The sequence below is a fragment of the Egretta garzetta genome, unplaced genomic scaffold, assembly GCF_000687185.1.
Source record: "Egretta garzetta isolate BGI_Z169 unplaced genomic scaffold, ASM68718v1 scaffold287, whole genome shotgun sequence".
Lineage (NCBI taxonomy): Eukaryota > Metazoa > Chordata > Aves > Pelecaniformes > Ardeidae > Egretta > Egretta garzetta.
In genome coordinates, this window is record NW_009260435.1 from 9436033 (window position 1) to 9461393 (window position 25361).

At 35.4% G+C, this 25361-nt stretch overlaps 1 protein-coding gene across 2 annotated transcripts in view; it reads right to left on the reverse strand.

Annotated features, from left to right (window-relative positions):
- The window catches only part of UNC13C (unc-13 homolog C), a 178488-nt gene that overhangs the window by 81828 nt on the left and 71299 nt on the right, over nucleotides 1–25361 (reverse strand). For both annotated transcript variants that reach the window (XM_009643989.2, XM_035899467.1), the window contains 7 exons: nucleotides 23977–24146; nucleotides 21866–21981; nucleotides 20252–20415; nucleotides 12428–12578; nucleotides 9032–9100; nucleotides 7586–7675; nucleotides 6480–6608 (listed from right to left, as the gene is read on the reverse strand). In XM_009643989.2, the coding sequence (XP_009642284.1) occupies nucleotides 6480–6608; nucleotides 7586–7675; nucleotides 9032–9100; nucleotides 12428–12578; nucleotides 20252–20415; nucleotides 21866–21981; nucleotides 23977–24146 (889 nt within the window). The remainder of the gene's footprint in view (nucleotides 1–6479; nucleotides 6609–7585; nucleotides 7676–9031; nucleotides 9101–12427; nucleotides 12579–20251; nucleotides 20416–21865; nucleotides 21982–23976; nucleotides 24147–25361) is intronic.

Here is a 25361-nt window from a genome sequence, read left to right on the forward strand (position 1 = left end):
TTTTTAATACTTTTTATTTTTATGTATGTAAAGAATGAAAATGTAGCTTTAAAGCATTTACTTAGAGAGATTAAAAGCAGAAACTGTTTGCAGACACTCAAAATACATTCAAAACATGTGAGGGATTTCATTGAACCAGTACCCCTTGAGCAGTGCTATTGCATAGTAACTCCTAGGCTGTTTCTATATTTGAAACAGAAACCATATTCCATGTATCTTTCTCCAGTACCAACTGAAATGGAATGTAATCCTTTTGAATAAGTTCCGGTTAAGATCCTTCACTCTTTTTCTTTGAGGACTGGCATGTGAAAGGAGCTGATCTAATTGTTCTACCTATTCAGGGCAGCATAACATGCATAGCTCATCTGGAGCAGCAAGCCAAGTGCTATTGTGGTATGATTTACCCCACCTTCCCAAAAGCACTGTGCTTATGCAGGGAATAGGTGGAGAAAAACCCAGGTGAGCTCCTCACTTATTGACAGCTCTTTGCAGCAATCAGTATAACCTTCATACTGCCCTGAAATATCTACACTGCAATATTTTTAAGAACATGGAAGCCTAAGTGTAATAATACCCTGTTCTCTACAACATATCTACACTAAAGGACAACTGTGGTAAAGAAAGAAGGATTCACAATAACATCACACATCCTTTGAAATGTATTTATTATATATTATATACTATATATCATATTTTATATGATATGTTATATAATATATATTAAAAATTGAAAGGATATAAATGTTGCCCTTACTTTGGAAAACTGTAAAACACAGCATTCCACATTTTAAGAAAATCTGTCAACCACTATAGGCCCCTTGCTTTTTAACTGTGTAATGTGCACACTTAACACTGAAGGTTATAACACACAGAACAGTCTACAAAGGACTACAGCTCAAACACTATTGCTTACCAGGTTTTAAATTCAAATCTACTTGCTAAAGAAAGAACAAAGAATGTTTTAGACCAGTCACGTATAACTCCAGCAAGTTTTGTGACCCAATGGGCAGACGGGTAGTTCTCCCTAACACTGTCTCACAAGCTCTGTTTCCTAACACAGCAGTCAAGACCACTGTATGCCCCAGACACTTAGTCTCCTGCATACTACTGCTGTACTACGAATTACATCATAATCATCAACCTGCAGGAAGTACGTCACAAACTTAGATGCAGAAGTCTGTGTGTGCACATTTCTCAGAATTGTCACTGTTTCATTCACTCAATTCCGACTCAACATATACTGATAATCAGTTTGGAGCTGTATCATGGAAGGTCAGATTTCAATGTGCAATTGCTTTTGCCAGCATTCAGACACAAATTGGACTTGAAGCAACTGCATACAAATGTTCAGGTTTTCATACCCTCATAGCTACAGGGCTCAGCAACACAGGAATCTGAACACTGGGCATTCCTCTCAAGCTTATATTATTCCCTGGGAATATTAGGAGATATATATAATATAAATAATAACGATCAATAAATAATCAAATCAAACAGTTTGCAAAGAGCTATCATCTGAACTACTTTTAAAAACACAGATTACATTCACAATTAAAGAGGCTGGATTTCGAATTAACTGCAATCTCACAAAAATCAATATTGATTAGATATTTATTGCTTATGAGATAATACGTACTTAAGGCCTGGGTAAAGTTCAGGTTTATTTTGCTCATTGTTCTTAAATAATAATCAACCTTTACCAGCATTCAGACTTCAGCACTGAAAAATATTTAGATTTTTGGAGATCTAACATTAACTGACAACGGTTCACTGCTATGCACCTAGAGTTAACATAAAGAGTTGAAGAGTATAAGGCTTTGGATAACAAGCCAGTTTGTTTGTTCATCTCTTCTGATGACAATACAACTGCCTTTCCTTACTTCAGTGTTGAAGGTCTATGGCTTTTCCCACTTTCTCTTTTACCAGATCTCTGCTGCCAATGGATGATGAGCTGTTCTCTTGACTTTCTAGCCAGTGTTCTCAGACAAGCTTCTAACAAGCAATTTTATCTGTCATAAAATTAGAGATGTCTCAGAATGGGGTTTGAAACATCACAGCAAAAATGCATCCTTCTGCTGTTCTAAAGCACTTTATCAAGGTTTTTCTGTTACTGTGGCTAACATGCTGCCCATCAACCTCAATGCTACAACACAAGGAGAGGTCTCTAAGTACCCTCTGCAGGACAGAGTTGAAGAAGTTAAAACCTTTTCAGTGAATCTAAAGCAGTACGTAAATATAACAAAGTGCCTCACAACAAGTATTACCTGACACTGAAACTTGCATGCCTTACTCCCTGGGGTAAGCAGCTTTCACTACTGCACAACTTTATTTCCCGCTTCATACTTTTGAATGTGTTGGGAGATCACAGGTCACATGCCTCATGACTCAATTCTTATAGTATTTCTATAAGAAATTAATAATCTACCAATATTTTTTCATTTCTACTAAAGAAAAAGAGGTACACCTTCAAAAGCAACTAACTGGCTTGGCTTCCCACATCCAAACCGAAAAAGTGACCAGGGACTCACAGATGAGTACATTAAAACTGAGCCGGCTCTCAAAGCATCGGTCCCATCCACGGTAGTCTACAGCATCTTGTTAATACAGAAACACTCTGATTCCCCAAAGCTAGGGTATTATTAGTACATTATCAACCTGACCTAAGGTGCTATACCACTAAGCAGAGATTATTCACAAGGGAAGAGCACTGTGCTGCTACAGCTGTGTAACACCTGGCTCCAGAACTAGTGAATTTGTTGCTAGCCCCTGTCCTCTGCACCATGCTTTGCTGTGACAATACACAGAGCTGAGTAACAGGCAAAAAAAAGATCTTAAAAATCAGGCAGAATTTCAATACTATTCTGCTGAGCAGGTGTTAACTATAGAGTATCCCAGTGTTTTTTTCCAGTATACTGGTGCTATCAGTCATAAAATGATTTGTACTGATCAAGAGCTCTTCAGAGAACAGGAAGAGTCTGATTTGCATGTATTGGTTTCACTCAGTGGAGAAGACTGCAAAACGAATTACTGAAGGGGTTTCAGTCATTGTGAGTATCAGCCAAGATTTCAAAATATTTTTGTTTTCTTAAGAAAACAGAAAGTGACCTCTTTGTAAATTGAGACAGAAAGTGCTTCCTAAATTACTTTTTCAAGGCATTATTTTTTCAACATAAGGCACCTAGCTCTTCACTCAGATCAGTGTTAATTAAAAAGAGAAAATACTACATCTGCTGCATACGGAATTAGGTGGTTCCTCAGCAGAGTGCTTTGTCTCAAATAACAAGGACAGTAATATAAGTGTCAGTGAGACTGTCGAGATGTCATGTTTTACTATCTGTAGTACTCATTTCTTTTTTGTCATCAGCTGCTCTTTGTATTCTGGTACAAAACTGTAGTATGACATTTTTGCATACTGTTATCATTTACCATGCTTCACCCCAGGAAATACTGCTGTTCCCCAGGGGCGATATTTTGCTGCAAGATATTTGCTTTATAACAGTGATTGTGTCTCTGACACGAAGGTAGAGAGTAATAAAAAGAGGAAGTGGGGATTGCTGAACATATTTTGTGATTTACTTGTTACTCTTATAGTGATAAATTTCCCCAGAACTCCAGCTTATGCACCCTCAATTTCAGCACTCATTGTTCGGTTTTAACTCCAAAATCAGACAGTTAAACATATTCAGACATTAAACATGTTTTCTAGAATTATTGTGGCAGGCATCATTGAGAATTTTAGGTTGCAGACAAAAGCAAATGCAGAAGGTGGTTAACAAGAGTTACACACAGAGATAGCATATATAACATGCAAGAACCTACTACTTCTGGCCAGAAGGAAATACTACTGTTTAAGCAGACTGCTGAGGTTCCACTTTTTCATAACATCATCCACAATACAATTCAGGCAAAAAATGAACCATGGTAAACCCCTGAGCCTGCAGTGGGCCTTGGCAGGACAGCAGCTGCCAGTCTTTCCCTTGAGTGAGAGCAGGTGGTGACCTACATATGAACCATTTCTTGTTGCTTTGGGGTTCATCGATTTCAGTTCTCACTACCCACAGCTCAAATCTCAGCTGTGCAGCTAAAACATGAACCTCCTGTGCTGCACCACCATGTTAGGATGAACTCCTTTCCTCCCTCTGGGAGGAGGAGGCCTCATCTGATGGTGAGGCAAGCAGAGATAAGAGAATGGTTAATGAAGAAGGCCTAAAGGGTGGAATCTGGTATAATCGGACTAAGGGGTTTAGACACAAAGCTAATGCAATGGTAATTACAATACTGGTTACTGCTTAATTATTGTAACAATGATACCACAAACCAGTCTACAGTGCACCTGGATTCACTGGAAAACCTCCAGAGCTATAGGTTCCAACAAGTTATAAACTTAGCTGTTCCTAAAATTAAATGCGTGTTGGTAGCAAACTATAAGAGGATAATGCAGAAGGCAGTTTCCTTGTTCAACTCTAGAGTTGATATAAAGTTTAAGTAGTAATTTGAATTTACTCATCTTCCTATTAAAGCTGATTAGTTATATTTCTCACAATTGCCTCCCACCTGTTGTGAAACAAATTTTTACTACCTGTTATTAAGATAATATGTGTTTGTTCTTTGATTACTGTTAGTGATGACTTATTTTGAATGTGGTCTATTTGCCTTAATTTTAAATTTTGCTCTTTGCTCATTTTCACTACAATTTCTTGTACTTGCTAGTGACCGTAACTCTATAGACACTTGTCTGCTTAAAGTTTCTATGTACAAACTCACGAGCTGGAAATCATGCTGAAAGAGAAAGAGGCAGCATAATACAGTGAAATGCAGCTAATTAAGTTTTCCACCTAGTGAATATTTGTGGATTTTTTTTTTTTTTATTTCAGGACTTCATATTGCTCTATCATTTAGTAGAGTCATGTAAGAGAAAATATTACATTGCCCATCCTTCTGCTCAAAAAAAAAAAAATAAAATTGGAGAGACACATCACTTGTTTTATATTCTCTACCAAATAGAAAGTCTATAACATGCCTGCATTTTGAAACCATCTACTAAAATAGACAAGCTAAAATATTTTAAGAATTCTTAGAAAAAACTAGTGAAAATTTCTATATACAGATAAGATTTTGCAGGTATCACAATGCTTTGCAGGAATAAGATTTCTTCACTTTTAACAGTTTACTAAAATGGCTAGCATCTGTTGATAAACTCTGGAGACTTATGTGTTACCCAGTCTAGTGACAGTTCATATTATATTTAACAGACAAGATCAATTTGCTGCAGAGTAAATGTTAGCAAGAAAACAGAACAGTTTATGAGGCAAATAGATGTGATGTCTGAAGCTGCTCCTACTAAATTATTCTGCTACTTGGCTTGCAATATAATCTGTTGGAGAATAAACACATATGCAAGCACTTGGAGTGTGGGGTACCTACGAGTGCTGGTGAGAAATTCTCATGTTCAAAGCTTAGGAACTAGAGATAAGTTTTCTCATGTAACAGGAATCCAACATTAGAAAACAAATTTTAATTTCAGAAAAGTTTAATATATAGCATGTACTGCCTCTCCTGAAATAGAGGAATTCATATTTTGGATTCAAGTGAAATGTGCTTTCAGATAAAATTTGGTGTCTTATGTTATGTGGTATGACTGTTCTTATCTATTACATACTACACAGAAAATGTGCATTTGCCAACCAACTTAATTCATCCTTTTCAAGGCAGGAACAGTCACTGAAATACCTTTTTCCAGTGTACCACCCAGAAAGCAAAAGCAAGGAACAAGAGTGAATGTGATAAAGCAGTGATGCTCCTTTAAGACAGTTGTATAATTTTGTAGATACAAATTTCTTAATTTTAACATTGCTTATAGAATAAACTCAGGCCATATTATAGGGGGGGAAAAAGCATTCCCAAGCCTTTTACATGGCGTTTAGAATATGACAAATGCTATAATAATTTTGCATTGACAGTTCGGCCTGAGAGACTAATATTAAGAAATATTATAGACTTATCCTCTGCTTTCTTGAAGCAGTTACAAAACTTGGATCCAAGTATGTATCATAGGTGTTAAAATATAAGGCTGGAAAGAGAGTATATAATTTTCAGCAAACTATAATGCTTCTTTTCTAAAGCTGCTGAAGTGAAATATTAGATTTTTAAAAATTATTTTTCAATTACAGATCTTAAATGAACAGTAATCAATCTTATGGCATCTTCTCTAAAGGCACTGGACAATTTTACAGTCCTGTTCAATGTGACGACTAAGTTATGAATTATCATGTTAATTATGAAAATCTATCATGTTAAACATTTTAGAGTTCATAGCCATCCGTGGGTTTATTCATAATAAATTGCCCCTTCTCACATAAATAAAATGAATGACCTGAGTTCTTTGATATGAAGAAACAGTGGAATGCTTTGTATTTACATAGGGTAAGCTAACAATAATGAATGAGCAATAGCATAAAACAAGTTCATATTGGTCTTACCTGATCCACTAACTGGGAGTACAGATCATAGCAATTGTCAAAAATGTATTTATAAGTTGAGTCCAGGCAGGCTCTTACACAGTCTTTCACCACAGTACTGGCTCGAGGTGGGCTCTGCAATTCAAGGACCTAATAAAATATTTCACAAATGGTAAAATGTCAGAATTTGATTGAACACAAAAAAATCCAAGTGTTGCAATGAATATAGTTCTGTAATACAGGATGCAAAGTGCTGAAATATAATAATGATAAAAATATTTAAAATTGTGTTGGCTTAAGATGATCTTAGTTTAAAGATGCATTAAAACACATACTTAGGTTAAGCAAGTAGATTGTATCACTAAGTTTTATTTGAATGAAATTATTCATATGATGAAAGAGGCATACGTGCCCAAGGGCTTACATCTTTAGGTTTTTTAATTATTTAGGAAATAATTAAACCATATAATTTTGTGCTTTCCTCTGAAAAAGAATATCAGCCAAATAGCTCTTCATTTTTTAAAACAAGGCGTTCAGTTTTTTACTCCACTTTAGGATACATGAATTTGAACGTCAACTTAATGGATTCTTTTAATTCTCTTTATGTAGTGCCTAACACAGTGAAATCACATGGTATTGTGACAAACGTTGTTTTGTGTTTCTGTATTTTCATCCAGTAATATCAATGTCTACCATTCCATTCTAAAAATATTTCAGAACTTGACTACCTAGATATCAACATCTGGAGCAACTAAAGCAAGTAGAGTTATCAGACCTATTTTGCTGTTTGACATGTGGTATTATGATATTACTAGGAAAACATTATCCTAAATGACATGTGTTCCTAAGGAGTTCAACCGAGTTTGTTTTATGGACTTGACTTTAAACTAATTAAAAAGGTAAATTTTTTGTTTCCTTCCGGAGATGTAAAAAATTATTGTTAAAAAAAGAAAAGATAGTTGCTTATTTTACCACATCGTTAATACAAAGTATGAAGAAGATTACTTTACTTCAATGATCTTCAGTAAGTTTAGAGATTTAATTTAAAACTGAAGGAGATTAATTGATTAAATAGAGTATGATTTTCCTGGAGTCATTAGAGTCATTGTGCAAATAAAGGACAATACCTTCATTCGAAAAAATGTAATGCTTGTAAGCAGGTCCACAGTTGATTTCAGATCTTGGAGTCTTTCAGAATTGCTGGCAGGAAAATTATCCTGGTAAATCAGGAAGAGAGGAATCATGCAAAATTGGAGTTACAGGTAAGATCCTTGAACAGCTAGGAACAAAAACGTCTAGGAAAACAAAGATGTTTCATGGAAGGATTAGAAATGTTCACGTGTTACCTGAATCTGTGAGGACATCAGTGATGAGTATCTCTGACATAAATAGGGAAACCTCTATATTTGTAATATGAATGATTTAAAATATTGTGATATTTTCAAAATGTGAATGAAGTAAAAAATACTACAAAATGGCTGGAAAACATGGCTAATGAAAATAATTTATGGGTTCTCCATGGTACATAAATCACTTGTAGGCATAAATGCAGCAGTAAGCTTAATGAAGAAATCATATATGAAATTTTTACTATGAACTTTAGGTTAACAGGAAGAGTGATAGGAAGTAGTGTTATTTAGATGACTTCATACTAATGAAACCTCAGCCAAATATCCTCATGCTCCAATATTATCTGGATAACATTCTTAAAATTAAAAGATCCTAGGATAAACATATCTGTTGCATCAAGGATATGGTCTTAAAAGCTGAGTGTGTGCAACTTCTACTACCTCTCTAATGCCTTGGGGTTCTTTTAAATGTTCCCTTTCTCCTTCAGTTTTAGAAAGTGGGACAGATGAACAGACAAATCCCTGATTTGGAGGCTGCCATTCCTAGAAACTGAAAGGAAAGCCATAGCTTATGGAGCCCTAATTGCTTATGTATCATCCAAAAGTTTCATGATCCAGTGGAATGGAAAAGGAGACAGCGTTCAATATGGTGTGATAACTGGCAAGTGTTCAGTGCCTGCTTCTTTCCTGAGCATACCTCAGTGGAAAAAGCTGCCATAAGGCAGAAATGAAACTGGAATTTCTATCATGTAGAAAAATGGTGAGTCAAGTCTCTTTCAACATTCCTAGGATCTTAGCATGGAAGTTGTAGCAAAGGTGTCAGCCTCTCAGAATAAATAGAGCAGTAACTGCAATTTGCACAATATAAGTAAGTGAAGGTAATTCCCAGATAAATTAATTTAATCAAGTTATGGATTGATTTAACCGGATTTGTTGAATCCTACTCGTTCTTGAATGTCTGCTCATCCCTTGACCCATTCTTAGCTTCTGGAAAGAAAAGAACAACTTTTTTCAAATTGGAGAAATACTGTTGTTAAACTGCTTAAATTCTGTATGTTTTTGTTCCAAAGGATTTGGGGTCTCATGTCAGCACCCAATATTTTCGGCTTCTATGACACAAGAGGGATTAATCTCTAAAACTTCTTTAAGCAGATAAAGCTTCACAGGGATATTTACAAGAAAAAACATTTGAGTTTTCCTCTAGATAGAATACATTGCACATACCCTGTATTTAGATAAATCAATCCTCAGAGAATTGTGCAATTGATCCAGCAGTTTTATGAACTTTTCCCTCTGTAAAAAGAAAACAAGATATGTTGCATAAGAATTTGCAGGTTCCTGTAATTAGTGAGTTTTTAGAAAGCTGATTTCCATTCTTACCTTATTTGAAAAATAGATTGTTTTCCATTGTTTCATATAAAAGTACTAGTCTGAGATATCCATGTTTCAAGGCCAGGCAATGTATCTTTTATGACTGTATTTTCCTTTTCTATCCTATATTGTGATTTACCTATGCATTCAATACTGTGCAGTTCTGCAATACGTTAGTGAGGTGACATAATTTCCTATGCAGCGTTTTCCTTTCTTAATGACTGATGCCTTATTTAATAACTCAAAATATCTAGAAATTGAAAAGCATTGCCTGATGTTGCTGACCAAAAATGCAATAACAACAATTCAGAATAAAGTCCAATGTTTGAAGTTATGTTAGCAAGGCTTATTAAAACAGAGGAGCTTGTTAAATTTTTATATTTGCCTTGTAGTTGCTTACACTCTTGAAGAAAGCACTTCTCCCCTCCCTTTAAAGTGTAAGAAATTATGCTCATTTACAGCAGAATCTGGTGTAAAAGTATGATTGAAAAAGCCACAGAAACAGTGGCTTTTGTAAGAATAAGCTAAGCAATACTATGCAGTTACAGTTTTCCCTTTCAAATGTAAAGATTAACTTGTTATCTTGATAGATGAAGGTGCAGTGAAAACATTTTGCTGTGAGATACCCAGCTGAGTTGTGCCATTCTCAAGTAATACTAATGAGAGCTTCTAATTACTAATCTTCATGTTAGAACATATTCCATAGTCCACTGCATAAAATTATACAGAAATCCTTGCCAGCCCATGTGAAAGCAGCAGGCTTGTGGAAGTAGCAAGATCTGATAGGTCTCAAAATGTGTGATTATACCTCTAAAATATGATCAGCACTAATATGAAAATAGAGTTCCTTGTGCATTGTCTCTCATTAGTGGTGCACTAACCTACACCAAAAACCACTAATTTGGCACAGTTGCCTTAAGGGATCAATCAAAAGGGAACTTTTTCGTCATAATATAAATCTCTACTGAAATATTCAGTCAGCCAAATCCTTCCCAGCTGTAGCCTGAGGACTTGAATTTGAGATGCTCTTTTGATGAATGATGTGCAGCTACTCACTAATAAATGCCTTTTGACCCAAGAGAGAAAAATAATATTTTGCCTATAAGTCAATTGTTTGAAAAAGGAGCTCCAAATCTCTATTAGCAATGCTTACTACTGTCTTTCCATCTGTCTGTTGAACTATGAATTGGACTGGAATTTGTGTCAAAGGTAAACCGGCATTAACATCAGAGAGAGGACTTAATCTCTGTTCAACCTGAGGATAAAAGTAGTTCTGATCGTTAGCAAAATGGGGGGAAAAAAAAAAAGAAAATCCAGCAAAACCATTGTAAATTTCAAAAGCTGGATCAAACTCAAAAGTCTAATAGAGCTTGAACACTGAAAGAGTAGCCTTGTTTCAACAAAGATGTAGAGTTATTCCATAATAAACCATTGATTACATTATAAAAGAAAGCCCAAAGAAGAACAGAGCAATATTGTGCTATCATGGTAATGCAATAATTAAATTGTAAGTATTCTGATAGTGCTTTTCATCTATAAAACTTTTTTACTTTATAATAATGGAGAAATGTTAGTATTCCTCTTTCAAAGCAAACCTCTAGCAGCAGGAGATAAAGTTTCAATTAAAGAACATGCTGTCTCCAAACTAAAGACACAGCCCAGGGTACGTTCATATGTGAGTACTTCCACCAGACTTAACTTAAAAGAAAAATAAATTGATATTTAGAGTAAATATTTCTCTAAAAAAATTACTGAATGGACCTGAAAATAATGACTTAATGGTAAAATTTGTTTTAACCAGATTTGTGATATCCCTTAAATTTGAAAATACATTATTGTTACTTTAGGAGTATTTAGAACTAACTGTTGACTATTTACAGTTGTATGCAGTAGCATCAGAACCCAAGAGCATTCAGGATTCAGCAATAATAAGAAAAATCGATCTTTGGTATTATTCTACACAAAGTGATTTTTATAGATATTAAGTCTATTTCAAAGGTACTAGTGCATGAAATGCAAACTAATATTTAGTTTCAACTATTTGAGGCTCTGTATGAAAAATTAAAATGTTTTAGCATCCAGACCAAATTTTCTTTACAAAACTAAACATTTACACTTTTTTCCAGGCATGGATTGGATTACTTTACTGAGCATAGTTTGATAATGTTACTGACTTCTGATAGGAATATAAAAACAAAACCAGAATTACATCTTTCTTGGTTTACTAGTCCAAATATATAATTTCAAACTGTTGTCTTGAAAATCCTGAAATTCATGTTTTTATTATTCTTAATACGGGAGAAGAGCATTAGTACCTCTAATGCTATTTCAAACAACTATAATTTGTATTTAGTAAATTTTAATTATGTTTAATATTTTATTTCATGTCAATAAATGGTATTTTAGAAAACATTATGATGTTTTCATAGCTACTGTTAAATGAAAAATGGCTTTCATATCAGCCATACAAATAACAGCCATACAGGAAAAAGAGGAAGGAATGCATTTTTCAGCATCAAATTGTGTTTGTACTCTATCTCTGACTATATCACATCCTCTCTGAATTATTGCTCTCCCTTCCTGCTCTTATCTTCCCAGTGAGGTTAGGTGAACAAATTAGAATACAAAGTAAACATACCTTTATTTTTTGTCATGTTCAAAGACTAGTAAGACCTCACCGTGAGATACTTATCCACAGAAGGAAAGTTAGCAACAACAAAAAAAGTTCTACCGCATCCTGAGATGTTGGAATTTCTCCTAAAATTTCTGGTACCTAAACCCAGGACTTGGACAATGCACCATTATTTCAGCAAAAATAGGAGTCCATCATTATACACTCTTGTGAAAAGAACAGTATTTATGTCTAGATCCATTAGGTTAACGAGTTCCCTGACGACACACAGCCCAAGAAAGCAATTGCAACTGATACTCAGCCTAGTGCATTTAGAAGTTGCAAGCCCCACTGCAATAAAAACAAAACCTGGTTGTTGAAGATTTTAGTACTACACATGTGTGCCAGTGCTTTCTACTGTGTGCCTTACATATCACTATAGAAGGAACTGAATAGTATCTTCTCTAGTTTTTATAGTGAGTGTAAAAACTCAGCGTAAAATTTTCAAAAGATAATAGCAATTCTTTAAAATGATCAACATTTTAAAAATGTTTGAATTTAAGAAGTTAACATGGTATCATATATCAGGAAAAATAAGATGAAGACTAGTATTCTATTAATAAAGAAAGTCCACTTACCCCAAAGTTAGTAGCTGCAAACCGATCTGAGGCCGATACATTAGTTGCTGCTGTAGTATGAGCATAGAAAGCATTTATATTGGCCAACAATGTACTCATAACTGCTGGAACACCAGGGCACATATATTTGGAAGATAGACAGGAAAAGTGCCTACAATTCAAACAAACTGACAGTTATTAAATATGGCAAAGATTCTATTCTTTCTCTCACCACAATTTCTTTTCAGCGACAATATGTAACTTTCAAGCTACCTCGTGGACAATTGTGCCGATAGACATGAGGAAAACCCAGACATGTTTGATATAATTTCCACTTGTTGCACACTGATATTTTAAAATTGAACACATCAGATTCACATTTGCTCCTTACTCTGTTAATCCTAAATACAAAACCATGATTTAACCATCTTAATTGCTATTAAGTAAAACATTCATTATTAAACATGAACTTAAAATCAAACATGAACTTATCATCATAAAAGACCATGAGAGATCTATGCTCTAGTGGAGAAGGATTTAAATGATGCTAACAAAAAGACCCAAACCAGCATTTCACTGTGGCTTCTATTTTAGGCTACATTATTAATAAAAGGTGAGGCATCAAGCAACTTCTGGTTTCACCTAGATTTGATTTAGGCTGTAACTGAAACTATTCCACTTTGATTCAGGCCAGTAAAGTTTAGGTAATCAGTCTGTTAAACCTGAACCAGCTTCATAGTGGGAAGCAATGTTTAAGAAAAGAGAAAGTTTGTCACTGAGCTTGTTTGGGGCTTCAGAAAAGGCTTTATCCCCCATTTCCTGCAGAGTCTGAGAAGATCTACATTCTCTCACAAGCCTCTGACTACTATCCAGCTCCCTGATCCGAGCTGTTTTGATCCCAGAGAGAAGCTACAGCACTGCCAGTCCTGTGGCATGGTGCTTGGACTAAGGGAGATTAAAGCCACAGCATATCTTTGCCCTGCATGCACACAGCATAGAAATACAGGCAGTTACACAGTGAGGCATGTGACTGTAATAGGGGAGATGTTCAGGGTGGTGAACGCCATTGGCTACTGAAGGCTGAAGCTGGCAATAGCAGCAGAGGGAGAAAAGGTTGGCTGAGCCTCATACTCCCATTAGGAGCAGTTCAGTTAGAGCTGGTTTAAGGCACTTGAGAGAAGATCTGGCACTGGGCAGTTTCCTTCCGCAGTTTGTAGAGCTGCATAGGTCAGAGTACAAATTCGAGGGCTTATGCTTACATAATGTTGCACTCTAAAGTAAGGAAAGGAAGAGGGGAAAGGAAGAAACTGCCACACAAGGTTGCATTGCAGAATGTTAGTACAACTAGTCCCCAGGCTGAACAGCATCTTCCACAGGATGCCAGAATTTGGTCATTCCAACCTTTAGAGGTTCTGACTGGAAGTATTTTCTTGGTTGGAGTTCCAACTTGTATTCAACAGAATCTTGAAAGTCAGAATTTGGGCTGAGCGTTGACCACAGACAAAAAAACAATGTGAAGTGGTATTCTATTTGGTTTTGAATATTTTTGACTCCCTGACTTGCTAGTAACCTTTCTCTTTCAATTTTCTTAAAGAAACCAAAGACCATTACTGCTCACAGCACCCCAGGCAAGCAAATGTAAGAAAAACCCAACACGGACTTCCACCCTGGTGTGAGCGTATTAAATCAACTCTGATTTTTAAGCAGTCTGCTTCATGGGCAACTGGAATTTATTAGGTGAAATTTTAACAATTCTGAAATCCAGTGAAAATATAATGTCAGGTCATTAAAAAAAGGTAAACCTGTTGTCAATACACAGTATTCAAAGTGGGAATTCATGTACAAGTAATTTACACTGAATTTTCTAAAAAAAATCAGAAATATTTTATGTATTCCCTTTGGTTATTTTAGAATACTAAAAAAATGCAAAGACAATATAAGAATTGGAGTAGGTCATATGTTTTACTATTTTGCTAGTTCTTAAAGCTCACAATCAGCAAAGCATTTAGACTTCTAACTTTAATCTGATTCACATTTTTAAATTGAAATGAAAACTGCGCCTGTAGAAATTAAAAGCCTAAACAACTTGTTTTACCACATGAGCCAAAACCAGAGTTGCAATGTAGCAGCACTGTTTACTTATTCAAAACAGGAGATGCCTGCTTATAACACACAAAGGGTTTATAACATAATAAAACATTAGAGAGACAAGATGGATGAAAGATCTAACACATGAGAAGAGTGAACACCACAATTGTGAAACATAAAAACTTAATTTCAAGATTTATAGTTAGGCAGGATTGGGAGGATAGAGAGGGATAAACAGTAAAAGGATAAAGAGTAAACATATAGAGATGGGAAAGAGAGTGAGGGGGATTAGGGGATTAAGCAGGGAAGATGATGGTGAAAATGAGTATATAGTCAGACAGAAGAGGATGAAGAAAATGCATATCACTCTGGAGCGCTCTGTACATCTGAAGGTCCTGATGTGGCAGCATGGTCCTCTTGGTTGGAGTCTCTGGCTCCTCTCTACTGTTTCTCCTTAGGAGCATAAGGCAGAGCACTTAGTGCCCATCCAAGAAAAAAAATAGCACAAGGTACAACTGAACTTGGTCCTGCTGATTTTAAGCCAAGTACCCTTAACCACTCTCACTGCCCAAATAATCGTCCAATCACATCATTCAAGATTATTTGCAGATCATGGAAAAACAATTTGGGTCAACATTTAACTTCAACAAGGTGTTTTCTTCAGGTTTCTAACAATTTCACATTGAGCTACCCAAGGTCTGGACTGAGCTCTTATCTTGAAAATAGACCCAAATTGTACTAATTTGTTGTGGGAAAATTTAAACTTATTGATGTAATTTATTTATGTCCTTATTACGTTACTACACCGTTCCACCTGTAATTTGGTTAGTGAAATCCATGATGAAGCATTCCTGTCAAGTGACAGGTTATGTGAAGATTTGCTTCTGTCCTTCATTTAATTAAAATCTGTAAAGTTTACAGACTTTATTAAGTTTATCACATGCAATATGGGTCATGACTCTGAGAGTGCTGATAATCCAGGTAATAAAACTGCAAGCCACCTGGCTTCCTTCTGCTTGCTAAAATAAATAAAGAGGAAACTTCCTTGGTTTTGTAGGTCTCCAAAACCAGCAGTCAATAACATGAGTTATTAACAATTTCTAATAGGCACATGATGACACAGCAACCATTGCTAAGTCTCACCTATTTTAGAGTAATATTGCGTTGATTAAGCTAGTCACATGTCTAAAAAACAGGCCTGCTTGCTTCAACTTTCTTACTGTGCAATTTCGTGACCAACATACAGTGCCTGTGACTCTTCCAATCTTCCTGCTAGCGTGAATTGGCAAAGAAAGCTAATTAATGTGCTTCATTCAGTAAGCAAATGCTATAAATGAAAATCACTTTAATGGGTGATTTGTGTGCTTTTTGCAATGCAGCCACATTAATTGAAGACTAGCAGGAGAAGATGATGGCATGGTTAATGCCCATTAACCTGCTGGAATGAGAACTATGTTGCTGATTTAGAAGCATTAGGTTCTACCTGTAGTGACTCTTGCCAGAAAGAAGCAAAGATCTCGATAGAGTTTTTATTGCACTTGACTCCACTACACAGTAAATCCAGGATGCTGATGTTATGTATAATTTCAGTGTCTAGTCAAACACTGTTTCAATACATGCTTTGCTTTTTGCCTTTGAAAGAGAGATAAATTATGTTGAAAGAAGAATGAGAGGAAGAAAATTATTTTTTCTTGGTGGTGAAGAGGTGGCTTAATATATGTAGGTAAATAAACTTCCAGTATGATTCCTTCAAGACACTGAATTTACAGCATAAATCACCATCCGTCACCACAAATCATCAAAATAAAGGTCAGCTGGATCACTGAGCTGTTGTTCTGCTTTTGTTCATCTGTTTTCTCTTACATCTATTTTCTTTCCTATTCCTTCACACATATGTGATTTGACTTTTGGGAGTATGTGTGTATCATTCGTGTAGCTACCAGTGTCTATTTGGCTGCTATCCATCACAAAAAAAAAAAAAAAAAAAAAAAAAAAAATCTCTTCTGACCCATAGAAGAATGACTGTAATTGCTTTTCATTTCTTTTCCCAACATAGACTCCACAAGGAATGGAGGAATATCGTAATTATAAGAAAAAGAGTGGATTATGGAATCTATACAGTCAAGACTTTCCAAAAATCTGCAGTTACTGAAATACAAGCAGGCTTTCTGTTGTGTTTTGGTTTTGCATCAATGGTTGATTTTCTATTCATGTGAATGCCACACTTGGAAACGAAAAGATTTCCTTGCTTAGGAACTAGGCATTTGGAATCCATATCTTTAGAGTAAGGCACCCCTTCTAAGTGGGCATCTTTTAGGGAAGAACCACCTATATTTAGTCTCATAAAAATGTGGATGTCTTTGTCTGCAACAGCAGGTGCAATCACACTTGAATTCATTCTCTTTATAACTTTACTTAAAAAGGTCTCACTAAGGCAGATAAGTAACCATCTATATGATATCTTTTGGGTTGATATCTACATTTCAGTAAGTCTTTGGTGGTGCACAGGTAATCTTCTGATCTAGAATTAAACACTGACTCACACATTACTTGTTTTAAATCACAGAAAAAGCAGAATTTCTTTGCTAATGCTGGTTAAGAGAGGAAAAGCACTTGAGCTTTATGTCTTCAGACTTTTAGTTGGTCACCTGTTGGACTGATTTTCCGTGAAGCAGTCAGGCACTGAAACAATAAACTGGTCTAAATTCTTATCTTTGCTGAGCTGCCACAACTGCAGTTGATAAGTATACCCAGTGTATTTGGAAAATCAATGCTATCCTTTTGAAATATTATTTCTATGCTTTAAAGGAATTAATATAAATAAACATTAATTTGAGAGCCAGGAATAAATCATCAGGGTCTACTAAGAGGATCATAGGTGACAAAGCCACCAGCATGAACCTAAAATGACAAGTGAGGCTGTTTATTACGGTAGCAGAACAGGATGCCAAATTGTTGTAGGAAGTGATACTTTAGGGAGGTTTAGATTTATGTTCTGTTCAGAAATGCAGAATGGCAGATGTTCCTACTCCAGCATTTGCTGTCTACCCATACCTAAAAGTGTCAAGACTGCCTATTTCAGTGGCACTAAAACTTTAGATAATAGGTAATTTTTAAAACTGCAAACAAACACGAATTTTAAAAATTACATTCAGACAGAAGGAGCACCTCATTAGCAACACCCTACAACTCACTTGAGTCTGATATAGTGCATAAGAAGCATGTGGTTGCTCTCTGGGGTCTGGATCACGGGCTATGAAAGCATAGTCAGTTTTGCATTTACAAATGCAAACATTTTAATTTACAATGTTATAATGAGACATGCAATAAAAATATTCTGCAACTAGATTCTTGAGCATAAAATGCTTACACCATATTCCTTTGGGCCAAGTGATTACATTCAAATTCTCTCTCTCGTATGGTAGAAAATTGCTTTTCTTTAAGTAGGAGCACATGGTTACCAAATGGAACCTGATCATTCTATTTTCCAAATCAAGAAGCTGTACATTTTCTCCCAGCTATTGAAGTTGTTCCAGTAGAAAAAGGTGATCTCAAAACCAAATACAAATAACAGTCCAAAAGAAAATTCCCCATGACTGCTCTTATCCCCAAAATCTGAATGCTCCGAGAGACATATCTGCAGATGAATCAGCAAAACAATGTATATGAATATGTATTCTTCTCCAAGTATTATTTGAGGTTACATTCACCATTGATTTTATTCTTAACTTAAACAGGATGTGGCCTACCCCTCAGATAGGGATTGTTCATTATCAACATGCAACATTTTTAAATGGAAATGGGTATGGGGGCAATGAAATCTTAGATTTTGTTTCCTGTGTAAATTACCTGTGACTACCAATATGAAATTCACTTTCTTATTACACCTGCCTTCAAATCCTTGGTTTGCAGTCATGAACAGCAAGCAAATTCGGTGGAAAAGGTACAGAAGAAAGCAAGAACAAAAAAAGGACAAGCCAAAGCAGGTCATTAAACTTAAAATGGTTTGGTTAGAATTTTTGAGTAAGGATTCCTGAAAAATGTGTTGCAGTACTTGCCCAGCTCCATGTTAGATGTTCAGACTACATTTACTTCCTTTTCATTAATATCTGTATGTTATGTATTTACTGACATAAAAATAAAGCATCTTCCTTATATGAAAATATAACCTGTCAATTTCTAACACTGTTAAATGAAAAATCTATTTAAATACTCACGTCAATTATATTGCTATTTTTGCAATGCTGACTTTTGCTACATTTGAATTTCTAAAATCAGTTTCAAACTTTCTCTGAAAAATTTCAGAGTACTGGCTTTCATCAAGTGACAAAGGAAAAGAAACTTCAAAATAATTTTTCAGTTGAGGTTGTCCATCAAAAATACAGCCATGTTGTACTGAGATAACTAGCCACTGGGGCTATAGTCAAAAGGCAACACTAATGCTAAATGCTTTATTTCCTAAGGAAAACTATAACCCTCCTTTGGCACTAATAGCTCTTGAGAATTCATCTCCTATAAAACATTTAATTAATTTTGATGCATATAACAGGAACAACTCTATCATTTTAGAGATTAACATTTTGGTAAAAATGGCATATCAATTTAAATCAAGCTATACAGCTATAACACTATGCTACTTAATAGGTGACATAACTTAATCAAGTTGTAAAGACATACATGGCTGAAGAGAAGTTAAACATGAAAAGCCAAATATGCATAAAACTCAACGCATGAGTTCTTCCATACATAGTATAGATATACAATACCACAGGGGAACTGTCAAGCTTAATTAATTCTTCTGTGCAATGTTATTTAAGGTCCTTGGAGGAAGAGCATTAAAAAATGTATATATTAAAAATACATCCTCTACCTTTCTATTAGATGTACAGTACAATATTTCACAATGAGCTACATAAAGTGAAAGAAATGTTAATTGCAATAGCAGATGGTGTCATTATATCCTGCAATAAAAAGAAAACTTCACATGTTTATGTGCCTTCATATTTACTATAACATAATTTTTTTAGAATGCACTGTAAAGAGATGGAAGAAATGAGATACATGTTCTGATTAAAAATTCCATAATATCAGCTTTCTATAGGAATTTTTTTTTAATATTTCTTCTTTAGAGGACTTATTTGGAGTCCTCTGCTTTCCTATGGCTGCAGTAGGAACAGGATAGTCCTTTCCACTGGCAAACTTCACTGAACAAATTAAGAATACAAGATGGAGCTCTTATATACCCAGGCCTCTAAGCTGAGTGGTGCTGTGTTCTAAAGTGATCAGACAGCTATTTTAGTATGGACAATGCAGTGACAGGTTCTACTACCATTAGAAATGCTTTGCATTAATTACATATATTATGGAAGTTTACTGTAGCCATTGCTGGTGTTCTATGGTGATTTCTGTACTCCTTTCCAGGAATACAGAGCTTGTGAAACCCTGTCCTACCATTCCAATCCCATTTGGAACAGTGAAAATCTTTCTGATCCTTGCCATATATCAGTATCATAAGGATGAAGAAATGTGTTAGTGGTAATGCCAGTAACAGTTTATAAGATTCTTATTTATATATCTTAATTCCATTGCAGATGAGAAGCACTTCAATGAGAATCAGATGGACAAAAATGGTAACAAGAATTTTAAATCAGGAATGGGAGTGAAATGGAAAATGAAAGCAGAAAGCCTTGGAACTCATCACTTCCCTCAAACACATTCTTGACAATGGAGTAGAAAACCAGACATAATAATACTTACGTCATAGCTTGATAAATATATTCAATTCCATAGCGCATTGCAAATTCATCTACAATTTCTTGTGCAGCATCATCAAAGTACACCTTCCAGGCTTCATCGCCTCTCACTTCAGGGATTTTCACAACACCATTAGATTTAACTTCCGTCAAGTAATGGAATAGATTCTAAATGTTAGAAATGTTTCAAATAAGAATTTTTGGCTTTTAAGTGGCATTCTGAAAGTATATCTTATATAATAGTCATCAATATGTTAATTGTTAGGTTTGGGGTTTTTTTATTTTTCTGAAGACTGGCACTAACTAGTCATCATTTGGTAAACAAAAACCCTCAAGACTCTAAATACATTTTTTGTAATGGAACTCTGGTAGTGCAGGCTTGTGATTCAGTGCACTGATTTATGTCCCTGATATAATATCACGTCAGGTAACCGGCACAGAGAGACTGCAACATAAAATCACGCAGAAACTTCTCTATTGTATGCCCTTGCCAATGAATGAAATCATGATGTTATAATGTTCACTACATAGTCCTTCACCTTTAATTGTATCTGTGACCAATAAGTTTCAAATTCATTATTTAAGAACTGTAAGTTACAGGAAACCCATTAGAAATACTGCAGAAGCCTCTCAAGTGAAAGGCAAGTTTAGCAGCCTTAGGACCAAAGCAAGTCTTTAATTTGATGTTAATGTCATAAAATGCTTCTCAGATTACCTAGCTCTATATGTATCCTCAACTCAGCAACAGATTTGATGTCCTATTTTCAGTGACCAAAAAACCCCCCAAACTGAAATAATTTCAGTTTTGCGAACTATCCCATAACTGTCCTGTGCATTACCTTAAAGCAACAGAATTTTGCCATTTACTTCACAGGTCAAAACAATTGCAGTATAGGTCAAAATCTATAAGCATAAATGCCCTGAACATTCAATTTTACAAATGGTGAACAATGGGATTTTGTGGATACATACTAGTGCTCAACTTTTACCCATGTATTATCTATCAGCTGTCAGAAAGTACTTGTATTTTTAGAATAGAACTTCAATGTGGAACACTGTTTGAAGGAAGAGAAATCAAATACAAAGAAAATCTTTCAAAAGACACACCAGTTTATCGGTGATAATTTTTCTTAACATTGACAAAAGCAATCTAGACAATAGCAGAATCAAATTTTATATTGTCTGTGCTTCTCCTGCTTTTTCTCACTCTCTCCAAAGCATGAATTAATGCAGCAGGAAAGAAGTCTGTTACGATCAGTAGCTATATTTCTGTAATATACAGAAATGGTTGTATCTTCTTGATGTTAGCAAGCATGTACAGAGCATCAAAATGCTAAAACAAAACATGGTACGGGGAGAACTTAGCTGACTCCACTTCTTTTTTTCTAGCTCCTATTGGCAGGAATGATCTGTTGGTGTTACATTGTTCTGCCTTTGACTCTGAACCTGATATGCCATCAGCAATACAAAGTGGGAAATCTAAAATAAACTTGTCCTGAAGTGTAGCAGCAGTTATTTGTTTTGGTATTCTAATGTGCTGGAGCCTTTTTTCCTTATCCATGCAAAAACTGAATAATAATTTCTGTATAGTATGCTTTGTTTAACTTCTGCAATGTACCTCGTGTAGACAGGTGTACTGCACATGGTAGGGAGCAACCTTCTCCTCTCCTTTTATTTCAACATTGATTTTCAATCTAATGGCACCAGAGACAGCTGATTTATCTGTTCGCTTTTCTGAAGAACGGAAAAATAATATATTAGTAACTACCAAGGATACACATAGCAGCTTTCATAAATCATTCTAGCTTAATAAGAATGTATTTTAAAACCAGAAAGTCCCGCTGTTGAAAACAGGAGAGGTTTTGTTTTTTTTTTTAATACGTCACATATGGTTCAGGCCATGAAGCAGAATATCAAACGATGAGGTAAAGAATCTTTCTTATTTTATCTACCAAATTCAAACCAGGCTTCACAGTACTTTATTTAACACTTTTCCCCTTTCAATAGAAATTAGTTACATTTTCTACCTGGTATCTGTACTAATCATTATTATTTTCATTACTGATGATGTTTTCCTTTAGTTATGAAGACTTTAGCAACAACCTGAACTACTATGTCTGAGAGAAACTCGAAATGTTCTTAGCAGAACTCAATTACAGAGTCAAGCTGAACCTTACAGAAGAAATTATATGAGAACCTTTGTTTATGCTATCTGTACTAGTCCATTTAGTTGCTGTCACTCATTGTTGAGGTTACTGATCTTCTTTGACTCCAATTTTCACTTTTCCAATCCACTTTAGCAGTATAACTGAATCAATACTTATTACAATTTTTATGATTCTTTCACGAAGTGCTGTGATGTGAGTGGTGATGAACATCACAATTAATAAGAACTGGTATTCCACAAATTCAGTTGTTTTGAGTATTTCACTCGTCTTTCCTCTGTATGATGTGACATACTGCAACTGGATCAATGTGTGTATGTATCAGAATAAAATACACCATTCCTTTTAGAATATGAGAATTATCACACGTCATTTATCAATATTTCTTTTTAGACGCTGATTGAAAGGTTTTAATTCTAGATTCCTCCCTTTGCAGAGCACATAGATTTTCATTGATATTATTAAAGTTCTTCCAGTCAAATGAGTTCAGCATAATAATTTATATCAGTCTTTATATCAGTTTTAGTCACTGAAATTTTTGAAGGAATAAAATTCAGAATTCATAATGACCCAATTATCTTCTCTTTAAAAAAAAAATCTCATTAGTAGGAAATAAAGCAAGGCTTTCTTTTCTTTGTCAATAAGAAATCAAATAGCTCTGAGACACATTTATATATGTCACTGGGAAATAGAACACTAGACAGGGAAACAAGGACTGTTGATTAGGAAAGAAATGCTCTACAATTTCAGAAAATTAAGTCACATAATTCACTCAAAGTTTTCACAGAGCAGGCAACCTAGATAAAAACACATTTTTAGTATCAAATATAGGAGATTAACTTTTAAAGGGCTACTCCAGAACATTTAGTGCACCCAAAGAGATTTTTAGAGTTAAAGAACAGTTGTATGCTTAGATTTAGATAAAGGAAATATATTGAGACACACTTTCCTTGATTTATTTCTGGCTTAAAGAATGCTACTACTTAAGATCTGTCCAGACAAGAAAGTGCAGTCATTAAGGACAACAGAGAGCATTTTGAGCTTCAGCAGTCTGTCTTCAGTTTATGACTCCACATATTTGACACGTACAGAACAGAAAACTCAAGCAAGCAAGTTTCACAAAGAACCACAGGCGTAAACACAGTGAAAACTGAAGATGATTAGGCCCAGAATGGTATATAAATAATTTTTTTAAATATGTGAAAAAATGAAGGTGGACAACAAGCAAAATATTTGCTAGATTTTTCTATGTACCTTTGTAGATTTATTTCCCACAAACTGCTGTGAATGGATTAGTCTGAAATATTGGGGTTTCTTACATCTTTTTAATTTTGCATTACAATGAAATAATTTTCTTTGATATTGTTGTGATTAGTCTGCTCTCTGTAATTGTCATAACTCCATCAGAACCAAATAAGTATCTTTCATTTTCAAATCAGCCTGTAAGATTTAGTTTTCTAAAGTTCTATATTGGTACCAAGGCAATATATTTTGAAGACCCAAATCTACAGATGCTGAGATTCTACCTAAATTTGTTTTTTAAAAAAATCAATAAGAATCATACCTAAATTATACCACACATCCATTTCTCCACTCAGTGTTCTTACTTCAATGATTGTTTGCCCGAGGAAGTCATCTGATTCCTTTTTGAAATGTTGTTTTACTCTAGATTTGATGTCATCATCTTCATCCCATACTCTCACTTTTATTCTATCTGTAGAGTTATGGCATTCACTGTAAAAGTAATAATAAAATACAAAATGTGAGTGATATATGAACTACATACATTTGTACTGCTGTCTAATTCATCATCCTCAATTTCCATACCCTTGCTTAATTGCATAAAGTGACAGAATACAAACAACCTGCAACATTCAGTGGAATAATATTGCCAGGGACAAAACTACAATTACTATATAAAAGAGAAAGTAAAGAGAGCAACTTGACTGAATTATATATACATATGGATTGTATTTAGGAATGTCGTGAACTCGTCTTTAAAACTATTAATTAATTTACAATGTGCACTTCTTCATACTATTATTTAACAAATATCTTACAAAAGATAGTTAAATCAGGTTTATTCATTTAGGAATGCTATGTAGTACATAGAGTAGACCACAAAAGTAGCAGCCTATAATGTTATAATACAAAAAGTGAGACAACTTTAAAGAGTATTTCCAGTATGTGGCAGGAAGTTTTTGGAAAAAAACAAAACCAAAACCAATAAAAAACCCCAACCCAACAAGTATGCACAAATATCACAGCAAGACAAGACTGGCAACCAGAAAAACCTAGGGAAATAAGTAGCTGCTTTCTTTAAAAGTGATATTGCTTTTCTCCAAGACCTTCATTCCTGGGTCAGGAGGAGTAGGGACAGACTGGGTGCCCTGGTGACAGAAGATACAGAGAAGGCGGAGCTATTGAATGCCTTCTTTGCTTCAGTCTTCACTGTCGAGGCTGGCCCTCAGGCTCTCCAGTCCTGGCAGGTAAGCGAGCAAGCGTGGCGAAAGGACGACCTTCCCTCTGTTGATGTGGGTCAGGTTAGGGATCTTTTAAGGAAGCTGGACACCCACAAGTCCATGGGCCCCGATGGAATGCACCCGCGAGTGCTGAAGGAACTGGCAGATGACATTGCTGAGCCACTCTCCATCATCTATGAAAGGTCGTGGAGAACAGGAGAGGTGCCTGATGACTGGAAGATAGCCAATGTCACCCCAGTCTTCAAAAAGGGCAAGAAGGAGGACCCAGGGAACTACAGGCCGGTTAGTCTCACCTCTGTCCCTGGAAAGGGGATGGAACAACTCATTCTGAGTGTCCTCTCCAAGCAAGTGGATGAAAAAAATATCATCAGGAGTACCCAGCACGGATTCACCAAGGGGAAATCATGCCTGACCAATCTGATAGCCTTCTATGATGGCATGACCGGCTGGGTAGATGAGGGGAGAG